The sequence below is a fragment of the Ciconia boyciana genome, chromosome 5 (assembly GCF_034638445.1).
Source record: "Ciconia boyciana chromosome 5, ASM3463844v1, whole genome shotgun sequence".
NCBI classification, from domain to species: Eukaryota; Metazoa; Chordata; class Aves; order Ciconiiformes; family Ciconiidae; genus Ciconia; species Ciconia boyciana.
Genome location: NC_132938.1, coordinates 51605516 through 51619503, shown reverse-complemented (window position 1 = coordinate 51619503; position 13988 = coordinate 51605516). Strand labels below are relative to the sequence as shown.

The 13988-nt window shown below is 40.5% G+C and overlaps 1 protein-coding gene across 4 annotated transcripts in view; it reads left to right on the top strand.

Annotated features, from left to right (window-relative positions):
• The window catches only part of FAM13A (family with sequence similarity 13 member A), a 134389-nt gene that overhangs the window by 20912 nt on the left and 99489 nt on the right, over positions 1-13988 (top strand). For all 4 annotated transcript variants that reach the window (XM_072861490.1, XM_072861489.1, XM_072861488.1 and 1 more), the window contains exon 5: positions 5073-5232. In XM_072861490.1, the coding sequence (XP_072717591.1) occupies positions 5073-5232 (160 nt within the window). The remainder of the gene's footprint in view (positions 1-5072; positions 5233-13988) is intronic.

Genomic DNA, 13988 nt, shown 5'->3' with positions numbered 1-13988 from the left:
GCAGAGCATGTAAATGACTCACACATACTGAGATGAACACCTGCCTCAAGTTAGTGTTGCTGTATCTTTAGCTACCTGTTAGCTTGCAGCAGAGTCTGCAGACACGAATATGTGCCTGTTTTCAGCTGCACCAGTTTGTGGTCCAGTGTGTGACAAATCAGTTTCATCAGCTGAAGTACAGGGCCAAGCTGTGGCCATGAGGTCACATCTGTTATAGACACAGTAACATCTGTCTAGAGGGACAGAGCAGACTGCCTGAAGTTGTAACCTCTTAAGATTACTGCAGCTCTGCTCTCAAAACCTTTAGTCGTGCTTGTTGAGGGGCTCATGGGCATCTGAGGTACTAATGAAAATGTTTTGCGAGGTCTGGAGAAACAACAAACTCGTGTAATATTCCCTGTCCTCTGAGTCCCTTCATTTCTTGGGATCCCCTAGGAGAATGGTAAGGTGACTTTGTGGTGTTCCTGTACAAAAGGCACTGTACAAGCAGTGAAAGTAGCAGTCAGAGAAGACAGAGTATATAGCCCTCAGGGATTTGTAAATTAGGATTACGGTGCTGTCATTCCATGCAAGCTACTTCTGCAGAGCCACTTAAGGAAATGGTAATGTGCATTCTTCATCTCAGACAGGGTGGGGTCAAACACCGTCGGGAATTCGTAATGAGACACACCGTTTCACATGGAAATTGCTGGTTCTCAGTTGTGACAGGGAGCTGTCAGCAGTTGTTGCCTGGGGAAATCAGTTCAGTGATGTCAGTCCAGCTCATTACAGGCAGATGACTACATCCCAAGGCCTGCTGGCCCTCGTTTCCACTTGAAGCAAGTTTCTCAGGTGTGGTGGATGGTGCCGGAGCCTTGTAGTGATGCCTGTCTCGTGCCGGATGCAGTCATGTTTGCATGTGTTACTGCACCACTCACAGTGGAGTCTGGAGATTCACTCTCTCATAAGCCCACTCTGCATTTAGCCTGTTACAGCTTGTTTACAGGGACCCTGAGGTATATTCATTTAACTAACATGTGAAATGTAATTCATTAATTCACAGTGAGTTAATCTGACCTCAGGTCACTTCAGTTCTGAGTAAGAGTTGTGACACAGGGCTTTGATGTGGTTTAACCCATTTGAGCATCCCCATGGAAGCAGACACACTCTTGGCTTAAAGTTATCTGGAAGAACCAAAAGAACATGTGAGCACTGGACTGCATGGACATGACTGGCATGGAGTTGCAGTGGGTGGGCCAGGCATGCTGGTAGGACATTGTGCAGAGGTGTGAAATAGTGCTGCATGCCATATTTTGAAATGAAGGGATAACAACTTGATCCTATTCCCAAGTAATGTTTTAACTTTGGGAACTACTGCTTTTTCTGCTTAGTGGCTTTACCCAGAACTTCAATCTTTAATATCCTGTAAAACTTGTGGTACTAATGCACCTTTGCCCTTGGCCCTGCTTGACTGAGTCAGATACTGTTAATGCTGGTGCCTCGTTTAGACAAAGCACATTTTTTCCAAATACTTAAGCTTCTGTGCTTTGCACACAGATCACTCTGAGCATCTCTCTGGGAAGGGCAGGGTGTCCGAGGAATCTAAGGGGCACTAGAAAATTTGCTTCTGTCACTGCCCATGCTACGTATCTGTCTGTGACTTTGCAAGCTACTGTGAGAACTCAGTGGGAGTTTTCCAGCTCAAATCTCTAAGACAGAACTGAACCAATCAACATTTTTTCTTCCAGAAATGACCACAGAAATCACAGGTTTGTGCCTCCCTTCTAGAAAATGTGTTTCTGGTAGCGAAACTGATGTTCTGCTGCTGTTTCTGGTGCTGCTGCTGAAGCAGTTCGTACATATGTGGCTATAAGGGGATCAAGTCCCTCCATTGAGGATTTTGTAACTGGAGTAAGATGTGCATCTAACTCTAAAAGCAACACAGTTATAGTGCCTAATTAACATGCAAATTAGACATAAAGGAACTGTGACTATGAACACAGTTTTACTGTAATGTTTTAACAAGGTCTTCACAAAAGAATATGAAAAATTTCCAAGGAGTAGGGTGTGGATCATGAAAGTGGTAGTGTGAGAGAATGCTTTCTCATAGGACTGGGTTTTTCTAGTGAGTTGAAGTGAAATTTGTAGATATTACAACTTTTCAGACTAAGAAAAGCTGAAGTAAGATACTTTTTTTTTTTTTATACACGTTCTCAGAAAAGTCTGGTCAGACTAGTGGATCATGCAGTGTGGCAACAGATGGGTTTTAACTTGTATAAATATGCAGGGTGGTGTGTGCTCATAATCTAAACTTCTTATACATGCTGAGCTGAAGATTTATTGCAAGGAAAAGGTCACCATGGATAGCTCAAAGAGTATAATAGTCCTTGCCATGATGGAGGTCTAATAACAGCAATTAAAGGAAAAAATAAATGAGAAACCTTGTAAAATATGCCTGTTTAAGTGGCGGAGAGGTGGCAATGGATAAAGTATGTTACATTGCCATTAAAATAAAACAATTCATGCTGCTCTTCTTGGTTACATTCAGAGAGGGGTGATAAAAAAAGACTAAAGCCATGAGCTTTAGCCATGTGTTCTGCCTATGCATATCACAAAGTGTTCTGCATATGTATCTCACCGTACACATACAGAATTGCTCAGAATAAGATGTTGGACTTTTCACAGATTTGATTTAATAAAGTTTAACTGACAAAGTAGTATGGGGAAGGGAGGGGAAGAAAACCGTGGAATTGTGCAGAAATTAAATACTGTTTGTGTGCTTTGTGGAAACTTTATAGGCTGGGCTGTTTTTCAACCAGGAAGAGTTTTTTTGGTGTTAGCTGTTGCCAGTAGGGAGGTGTTGGCTGTAGTTCCCAGCAGATGTGGTTTAAGTCAAGGTTCTGCTCTAAAACTCATTGAAGCTATCTGGAGTCTTTATTTTGACTTGAACTCACTCTAGTACATTTTCAGTCCATTCCCTACAAATGAGGTTCATAGGGGTGCCAGGATTATTTCAGTGCTACCCTGTTTTGGAGAAACACATCAGGAAGGTAACGGTCAGGATTTGCCTGAATTATCAAGCAAGCTCTGCACCATGCCAACTCATTTAGCCAACATAATTTAGCATGGGAAGAGGGGTTTCCTTAAATCAGCATGGTTGCATGGGCCTATTGCATACATACACTTTCTTTTATTCAGGCCAGTTACTATCTTTTAGTGAATACGTGAAATTCTTTAAAGTAAATTGGCCCAAGTATGCATGCACATCCATCAATAGAAGTTGTCCCATTTTTTCTTTTAGTCTGAGGCCAGGTTCCACACTAATGAAATCAATGGATTTATTTAAGGCAGCTGAGACTGACCCATTTTACAGTTGGCAGTGTTCTGCAGTGTAAAATAATCCAGTTCCTTTAAACTTCAGGTCCTGCCACTCTAGCATGTATTGAATGTTGAAATGGCAGTAGTAAAGATTCTCCTCTGGAGGTTACAAAGATGTGTTCTGCTGCGGTGGGATCCTCTCCCTGTTGACACGTAGATGTACTGCAGAGAGGAAGATGTTGAGAAGGATCAATGGCATGCAACCCTGACAAGAAGGCACTTTTTGATGGCAAATTTCTGAGGGCATCTGCTTTCAGGGCCTTCTTGTTGAAATGCACATCTGCCCCCAATAAACTATAGTTACAGTTTTTCAGTAGATAGTTATTTGTAAATTTTAATTTGCTGGTTATAGTAAACAATGGTTTACTTTCAAGTTACTTCCCTGTGAAATAGCTCAGATGACATTTGTTTAATTTTTGGAGGGTTGGGGTTTTGTTTCCTCTTGTACAATCACTAGTTGTCCTCAGCCAAAAATACTTGAAACTTTTTTCATTTTTGGTTTTTGCTCCTCTGCTTCTTCCCTTTAAATCTTCCCTGTGTTTTCTGTACCTCCTGATCTGCAGTCTCTGCCACTTTATAAGGTCTTTAGAAAATGCACATTCATGCAGCCACCATGGATTATCGAGAGGAAAGTGCGTCCGCTGAAAATGCGGTACAATGGCAAACACTGAATGATTGGAGAGGTATTTTAAATGCTGAAGAAGATTCTTCAGAGATCTTACTTTTGCATTAAAACAGAATTTAAGTCAGTTTGGGGCACCAAAATCCAGTAAAACATGCAGAAAGCCTACGTTCCAGCAGATGATCATTAGATGCTTCAATTAATTGTGTGCTCTGTTATGAGTAATATGTGGTTTTTTTACCACATGACAGGGTTGTGTGAAACACATAAGGAAGGCAAAGGAGCATAGAATGGAATACAACGCTTCTTCCAAATCAATATCGCCTTTTCTTTTGTGTATGCCTTTAAGGTCTATGGCAAGCAGTTCCTGGCTGCACAGTGGCCTGCAGAGAGTTGCTTCTTCTGCAGCCAAGTAGTTGGTTATTCTCCCAGAAAGTGGAAGTTAGAAACCTCTTTTTATATGAATCTTTTAGGCCATTCTGCAGAAGGCAGCCTCCATCTCCATGTTTTTAAAAAGCCCTGTGAGCTACAAGCCTACTTTCAAAAGAAACGGCAACTCAGAAATTAGGTTAAGAAATATGGTGTACGTCATGAGGTCACCTGAAGCTGCGAAGATCTTGCTTAACTTTTACTTTTAGTGTGCTGCTCAGCATGTGAGTTTTCTTAATTTTTTTGACTGATCCTTCTTGTATACCTTTGAGGTCATCACAAACCACTTTTTGGAGGAATCTGACTCTTCTCATTAACAGTTCAGAGCATTTAAATGCCTTGTGCTGTCTGTGTTGCAGTCATGAACCTAACTTTTAGCAAAGTTGGTATTTCATTTGGTGGTTATCTCAATTAGATCTCTACCTAGATTCTGTGGAGTAGGTAGTTTGACCAACAGATACGGTATTTAATATCGGTAAGAAAAACTGCAAACAAACCATGATAGTTGTTACCACCATAAACACAATCCTCCTTTCCAAGACGAAGTTTCCTGTGCCTGCTAGCCAGCCTGTATCCACAACTGAAATGTTACAGAGACTCTGTGCAGGAACTTTTGTATGTTGAGTACCGATAACGCTCTGCTTTGTGTTCTGTCCAATTTTAGCGTGCCCTCTGGATTTGAAGGTATAAAAGAACAGGAGATCTGCAACAAGATAATGACAAAAATGCTGGAAAATTACAATACCTTGTTTGAATTAGAAGGTTTGAAGAAGGATGAAGAAAAGCCTGTATGTGAAGAGCTAGCAAGAATTATTTTGGTAAAAGTGAGTATCTCTAATATTTCATTTTCTTACAGCAAATCGATAATGCAGGCTTATTGCAGGCTTCAATTCAGAAATCTTTTAGGTAAGTGGGAGGCAGGCACTGTTGTAATAATGTTCTGTGTTATTGATTGGTATACAGTTTACATATCGATTCTGCTGATAGGCTAATTTTCATTACTAGTCTGGAAGTTGATTCTATTAAACATCTTTATTCTTTGTTAGCTACTCATTTATATAGGAAATATCTTCTAAAAATGAAATGTTTTTAAATGAGGAGACAGAATAATTCTAGGAAGTATTCAAGTTTTCTGACATCGTGATCCTTTATGGTGTATATCAGTGATGTTGAACTTTTGTACTTTAGGACAGTATGAGGTCTCTAGCCTTTGCTGTTATGAAGTCTGCTTGTCTCAAACACGTACCTGAATTTAAAAATCACATGTTCTGACTCAGAACAGCTATTTCTGAGTGCACTTGAAGACAAGCATTAAATAGTAGTTACTGTTTGAAGAAAGTACATTGGAGCTGTTAAATAAAAGTGATATAATTGAAGTACAGTTTCTTTGGGGGGAAGAGGGCATGTGTGTAACATCAGAGGATTCTGAAGTTCAGAAAAAGTTGACAAAAATAAGTAGGGCAGTCAAAAGTGCCTTGTTCTGGTTTGTGCCGTCTCTACTACAGGAAGCAACCTGAAGTCTGTGCAGGAAATGGTTGTGAGGATGGTTTGCAATCGCCTTATTTCCTTTTGTGTGTTAGCTGTGCAGATAATTACTTCCTTCCAAGGTGTGAGCTCTTGAGTTTGAGAGGATTGAACTACATGCCTTCCCTTGGTAGGGTTTTGCGAGCACCCACTGATAAAATCACCTTAGCCTTCACTGGCTGGAATGGAAATGTCAGAAAATAAGTTATAAAAATATAGTGTCTTTGACCTGGGCAGTACAAGAAGTTTGGTACAAGCCCAAGTTCTGCCAGTCAAGTGAAATCGGCTGAAAACATCTCTTCCTTTGCAGTGTATCGCAGAAGGGTCTGTTGAATCTGAGCTGCAGGGCAATCTGTATGAGTTGGACCCAGCTACCTTTAGAAGGGTTGGTTGTTTTCTTAGGTGCTGAATCAGTGAGGAAGTCTTAGCTGTTTAGTCTTTTAGCTGTTACAAACATTCACCTAAAATGCTTCTGTGGAAGGAGATAGAATGACTGATGACTTGCAGTGTCATTCAACTTAGAATGTATATGTTACTGAATATATGTTACTGAAGTCACAGTAACTTCTGGATAATGGAAATTATCTGCCTGGCAGATGAGAGCGATGTTTAGCAGCTGATGGTCACTTCAGTAACAAAAACAGAAGAACAGCGTAATTGTAAAAAGACACGGTACTTTAAAGAGCCCAGAGGAAAACCTTCAGATATGTCTCCATCTCCTTCAAGGCTCAGCCAGTTGCAAAAGCCAAGATAATCTTTCACTTCTAAGGACTTATTAGTAATTGGGAATGCACGAAGGTGGAGACCTGGGAGACTTCCCACAGCAGTTCAGAGATCTGAGCTATCAGAGTACATGGTGACAACCAGAATTACTCCAACAAAATAGCCTGAAAGATATAGTTACTCAAGTGAGATGAAAAATGTTTCCCATCGCTTTGCCTCAGGAGACAGATGACTGCCTGAGAGGAATGAGGCATCACTAAACACAAGGGCTTACATTGTGTTTGTGTCTTTGGATCTTGTTGATAGCTTCCAAATTCTGCTGGCAGTCAGCTGCAAAAATTTGACCTTGTTCCTTGTCAATCTAATTTGGGTGGGAAGTTTTCTAGCTTAACCAAGACAAATGCTCAAAACACAAGAAATACAAGCATCTGACTTCATGTAGCAAAGCTACATAAGAAGTGCTTGTTGAGATTTGTCAGGTGACTCTTTGAAAGGATGCTTTATACCATTCCCAAAGGGTACTTTTCTTGTATCCTAGCAGATATCCCCTATCCTAGCCAATTTGTATAATAAATTAGAGATGGTGCACTTGAAGAGAAAAAACAAGTGGTAATAAATGAGATTCAGTAGAGAAAAGTGATTGCCAGTTTGCTAATGCGTGAACTGTTAACATACAGTAAGAGCTAGCTGATCCGTGTCATAAAAGAACAAATGCATCAGAGAATTATTTGGCATGACCTGGGTCACAGTGTCCAGAAAATAGCAAGCGATTTGTAAGCAAAGTTACTGCTTCTTGAAAAGCCATTGATGAATTCATATCTGCAGGTAGCTGGAGAGAGATCTGCCAAGTAATCCTGTTGGAAGGAGTGAAAAATGTAGGATGCTCAGGACAATGCTCTCATGAAGTGAGGCCGTGTTGATTTTAAGGGTGTTGCACTTAAGCATGAACCATGGTGGAATGGGGGAGCAGACAGCAAGGAAAGGGAAGAAAATTAGCTCACCTGCGTTTATCTCAATGGCTTTTTTTGCTTTTACATTGTGAGCAGCAGGAGGGTGAGGAGGGGAGATTTAGATGGCCTCGCTCACTTCCTTCTGTGATATTTCTGAAATCCCCTCCCCCAAATCACTCACTTTATTGCCAGTGTTTCACCCTAAGTCACTACACTGCTACCTTTCCCATGATTGCCTTCACTCTCTCTCCTTTCTCTCTTTTGATGTTTGCATTTTTCTCCCAAATTCCCACAGCCCTGTCCCACTATTCTTCTTGTACTCAACTCTGATAGCCCTTCATTCCCACTCCAGAGAAAAGGCTGGCAGTCTGTAGTGAAGTGCAAAAGCTGCAGCGCTCTCGATACATGGCCGTCCATCACCTGCAGTCACTGTGCACACATGCTGTAGCCCATCCACAGTCCATATTTCTTCACCGTCCTTTCTTTTATGTTCTTGAATGTGGAGATAACTTTTTCTCGAGGTTAGTACAGTGCTTGTGGTAATGTGACCTTCCTTATGTGTTCTCCTGGGTGTGTAGTGTGGGGCTTATTGAGACAGTTTTCCTAGACAAGCATTAATGCCTCCTTTTTGTTGGAATGCTGCTGTTAGTCCTACCCAAAGGTAAGGTTCCCAAAGTGGATGGAGGTACTTCTAGGAAAAAATTAGTTTTTACGTTGTGTTAAGGGATTAACCTCATTATGGTCAAAGCCATCGGTGCTGATCCAGGTGTTTCTTGATTAAGAGTTTGGGAAGACCACCTACAAGGATGAAACTTCTTATACAGGGAGAATAATGCCACAAATTTGCTGAAGGACTAACGTGAATCAAAATTTGAAACCAAATGACAGTGGTTTAAAAAAATAAGTGAAGACATCAAAAAGTACAACATCAAACAATGCACTTCTCTCAGTGCTCTATGCCTTTTCAGCTTGCTGCATTAGAAAATTAGCCCTGCTTTTTCTTATCTCTTTTTTTCCATGGCTTCAGGCTCTTACTTTGGTGCTGAAATCTCAACTGGAAAAACAGGAACCTATCTTTAGTTAGTGTCTAAAGGTTTTGCAAGAATATTATTTCTCCCTGCAGTCTTTGGTCATTCTTGAGATGGTTTAGATGCCTGTTGCTTCACATCATCCACTTATAATCATCTTTTTTTAAGTCAACATCAATCCAAAATCATTAATTTTGAGCAAATACCCAGAAACAGGAGAGTAGTGGCTTATGCTGTCCCATACCAATATGGGAATGTAGCTCCTCTCATGTGCTCAGTGATGTTTACCGTTTCCTAAACTTGCATGACTCCTGACACTTCATGGTCTGGATATCTTAAGATTTTCCTACACTTTGGGCATAAAATCTGGATTTTTGAAAGCAGGAAGTACTGCTCTTTTAAAATGAAAGCAAGAATATGTGGATCATTCAGATAAAGTCATGAAAGCATCAGGCTTCTTTGAGCAGTGTATTGGAAAGGAAAAACAGCTCAAGTGGAGCAAGTTGCATCTGGTCTACCATGTTGGTCATAGCTAGGGGAAATCCACAATACTACAGACTTCCAGAAGGAGTAAGAGCATTTCAATCAGGTATAGATTGCAGCAGCTCTAAGAAAATCTGTTTTAAGGAAACCAAAAATTAATAGATTTTAGAGATGGGAAAAAGAGACTTGATTCTGTAGGGCTGTTGGTAACTGAACTGCCATTCTTGCTGTGTATGTGCACTGAGGAGGCACAGGAACATCTTCACCCCAGTTACATTTCTTATTTCAAAGATTGCTCAGTCATTGGGAAAGACAAGTTGTGCCAGGTAAAGGGATTTCTTCGCTTGCTTTCTCAGTGGATCATAATTCGGAAAGTAAGGGAGTCGGAAACCTCTACAAGCTGCATTCTAGTCCCTGCTTTGTTCCCAGGACCATAAAGCCTCTCTTCTTGCTCATTGCTCAGGCATATGGTAGGATTATACTTAGAAATGGTGGGGAGTTTTTCTTTGGAAACCTCTGTGTTAAGAAAAAGTGCAATTTTCACAAAATAGAAAATTTCTCTTAGAACAGTTTCTATTTCAATGGGAAATGGAACTGTCAGGTTCCCTGATGCTGTGCCTGGAAGGATTTTGTTAGTTTCTCACTCCACCTAGTAGGATGAGAGAATGAGATCCATATGATCTTCCAGGCAGGTGGCCAGCAGGTGGAAGTATAACATGTACTTTCTTCAAAAATATATGTATATTTGGAAATTCTTTCATGTGAAGGAATTTCCAAATATACAAGTGGTTTGATTTTTTTTTTTTTTTTAATTCCAAATTAAATTAAGGTTGTTGAGGTTTACAGATCTCATTTTCAGCCAGCTATTATTACAATCCTTAAGGCGTTTATCCAAGCTTCAGTTTCATTTCCTAACCCAGTGAAGGTCTGGAAGAGTCTCAGTCTGTTGATCAATAGGCTCTGCTAGTTAGAGAGAAATGGGTGGAGAAATGGGTTGAGTGTTCTGATTAGCTATCTGGTCTGTGTTGTATTTTTCAGATTGTCAGGATCATAAATAGCTATTTTTTATTAGGCAGTGTTATGTGTGAACAATTAAGTCTCCAACAGTATATCTGCACTGCTGTGCATTTATCACATTACAAGTATTAGGGTATTATAATAAAATGTTGTTTATGTTTTGCTTTGGAACAGAATTCCTAGGGCGTTTAGGTATGGTCCTGATAGACTTTTGTGGCACTAAACTGAGTGATAACTCATGTAGTTAAAGATTAGTCAGTCTTAAGTTGCAGTATTGCTAATTTTATCATCTTCTTGAATAAATAGGTTTATGAAACCTACAGTAACAACAAAAATAATAATTTTGAACAAGGACCTTTCATTTCCAAAGATCTTAAAGTGCTGTTCACACTACAGCTGCATATAGTCCTACGTATAGCTAGCCAGTGTTGTATTGTTACAACTGTAATGAAATGGGACCTTTGAATAACAGTGATAAAGCTTCTCTGATGATCAAAGATAGGCAGCAAAGAGGATTTTTATTTAGTTCAAGTGGCCAGGGAAACCTGGGCAGGCAAGCTATTATGAGACTCACTCTTGGGAGATTTCTGGAATTACCCCTTTCACTGGTTTCAGGTGAAACACGTCATCTTTAGTAGTATGACGGTTTTTAGCTCAGTATTGTCTTCAAATAAAACATACAACCTATTACCTAGTTATACAGGGTTACAAGATTTTTTTTTTCACCGTTCCCCTCTAATGTCTTCTTGACAGAGCAGTTTCGGTTTTAAGAACCAATCAGCTCAGAGCACGTAAATGTTTGCACTGGAACACAAGCACTGGCATGATGAAGGATGTAATGCTGTTCCTGGCTTGATTACATATTTGGGACAGGAATGCAGAAGGCTTTTCCCTTTCTTCCCCTGCTAGGTGGTAGAATGCATAGCCCTGTTCACCTGATGCAGAAGAGAAAGCAAGTCCATTTATAAAATTAAAATTATAACATTAAATTAAAATTCAAAGTTACAAAGTCAAGTAAAATTATAAAGGTGTAATTTCAACATTGTGAATGTAATGTAGGTGCATTCTGATGACCACTGAACAGGGAGATGTCACTCCCTGAAGAGCTACGGAAATTGGTCTTTTGCTGGCTTTTGCAAAAACTAATAGTTTCAAAACAACCCTGTTATTTTAGATGCAATTTACTTCTTGCATTTTTATCCGATTTGTTTCCAGTCTTCTAACATAAGCTGCCACTTCAGTTGGGAGGATTAGTTGGCAAAATAGTACTTTAAATGACTGCAAAAGTGCCGGCACTGTGTTCTGCAAGCCTGCTGTTAGATTTCTAAGGAGGCAAGCAATCCACCACATGTAGCTGCATCTGTTGGTGCTTGGGGTGTGCAAAGTGTGTGGTGCCCAACCCAGCCAGGCAAGCCCCTAAGTGCATTTTTTTATGTCAAGAAGAGTGCTCCAGCTGACTTTGGCAGCACTATTTTGAAGTGGAGTGCTTGCTTGCTCCTTCTGATTGAACACTCGGACCAGATCATTCAGCCCTTGGTAGGATTTGAGCCCTTCATCCCTGGGGAGAGGTGGGAAAGGTAAGATGGTCAAAAAGTTCTCTGTCTTGGCTTGACCTTGCTCCCTTTGCAGTCAGTTGTAAAGCTCCATCTCCACTGAAAGCCGCAATGTTTTGGATTATTTCCCCAGATGCGTAAAGCAAGATCTTCACTAATAAGTGTTTCTTTCCCTTCTTCAGCTGTTTTCACTTAAATACCTTAGCATGAGGATCTAATCCCTTGACAAGATCCAGGAGAAACTGCTGAAAACACACCATCTCCATGGCTGAGTGGGCTCCCCCTAAATAAGTCACCCTTCCCTGCCACCTCAGTGCTCCGGCCCCATGGTTATGAGCAGACACGAGAGCAATCCCTCGTTTACATCAGGAAAAAAGGCATCCACTTCTAATCCACGTTACGCTGCCCTGGCTAAGCCTGAAGGGTCTAGATAGTTTCCTTTATTCTTCTTTCATGTCTGGGACCATGTTAGCATCGTGTTAATGGTCGGCTTTCAGTACTGGATTAATTCTTTCCCATCACAAGGCAGCGGGAACTGATCTCCTTTGAAAATCCTTTCTGAAGGTCTCAACAAACGTTTCCGTTTTGTTCAGTATCCCCTTATTTGGGCAAGTCACACCAGTTTTCTCCTGCCTGGGCCAGGGAGCCCCCAAGGGTAGGAGTGGGTTCACATGGGAGATGAGAAGATAGGTGGAAAGTGCGTGAGGAGAATGAGCACCTGTGGAAGTCTGTCTCCGGTTTTCTGTTTAGTATTTCTTCAGCTAGTATTCACTTTGCAGTTGTCCACCAGTGAGCAGATGGGCATGTTTATAGTAAGGGTATATAGTGATTCAGCCAGAATGACATTTTAAGATGCAAGCTGACAGGAAATGAGCAACATGAGATTTGTAGGAGAAAGTTTATAAGCCTCCAAACCCTTCACCTGTAGCAGATTCAATCTGGAGTGAGGAGGACGGTTATGTTTAGGCTGTGATTCAGAAAGGCAAGTGAAAAAGCAGATGATCCCCAAACAATTCCTTGTGTAATTTTGAAATAGTTCTCCAGTGCTTCTAGCTCTGCTGGTTTTGACAACTCTGTATATGTAGTATTAAACCAGAATGTTTCTGCTCTTGAAGTTCATTAAAGCATTCACGAGATTATAAATCTGTCACTTGTGGTGTTACTAAATGCAATCCTGAATATTTACACAAATATGTTAATGCTAAACTCTGTAAAGTAATAAATGATTATGCTGCTATTTCTTTAGCTAGAATTTCACCAACAATATTTTCATTTTAACACATTAAGATTTAGCACGTTTAAAGGGAACAGGGGCATATAACAGACGTCTCTCTATCCTGCTGTCCATATTTCTAGTATACTATAAATTGTTTGAACCCAGCTGGCAAATTTTGCAGTTGAGATGCTTAGGAACTTTGCTTTTACTCTCTCACAATTTCTTGTTTAAACAAATACCCAGTGATACTATTATTGTCCCATGATAATACCACATAGCCAAAATGTAGAGAAAATAAGATCCATATATGTATGTGTGTCCCAGACTGTATTTGCACGTTTTACTTGAAATATTTTTCATTCATTGTCTGTTGTTGTTTTGTTGTGGGGTGGTTGTTTTAGGGGGGAGGAGTGACATCATGATTTAGCACTTGGGAGCAGTCCCTCTCAGTCAGTACAAGAACATCTTTCAAAAGGGAAGCATCAAAGTCAGCACCAAGAAACAAGGTACAGTAAAATAAGCATGTGAGCCCCTGCTCTAGCTGGCTGTTTCTGAGCATCCTTGCTGTACCCATGGAGAAAAAAGGAGGTTAGGAGGAGCATGAGTATTTTTCTACGAAGGCAAATCTCTCAGTTCCTCCTGTTCAGACTCCCCAATGTTTATTCTGTTTCTCATTCATTAGTCATTCAGTTAATCAGGTTACACAAAATGATCAGCATTATTCCCACTGTACAAATCAGCAGTCAGTGCTGTCTTTGTAACAAGGACATATTGCAGGAAGTCAGAACTGATCCAAAGTGATGAGGTGTAAGACATTTTTCAGCCTATGGGGCTTTAATTCTTGCTGACCTCTACCAGTAGCTTCACCTGTAGTACTTTCAAGGTGGGAGCTTCAGAAGGGCTCAGCGCTGAATTAATTCTTTTTCCCATTATAAAAGAGTAGTGAAATGCTCATTGACTCCTCTGCATTTTTTAAAAGCCCTCCTTTGAGTACTGTGAAGATCAGTTTGCCCAGGAGAAGCTGGTTGGTACACCCCAGTGCGCCTGTAACATCCACTGCTTTGCAGGATTTCTGGTGCCCCAAAA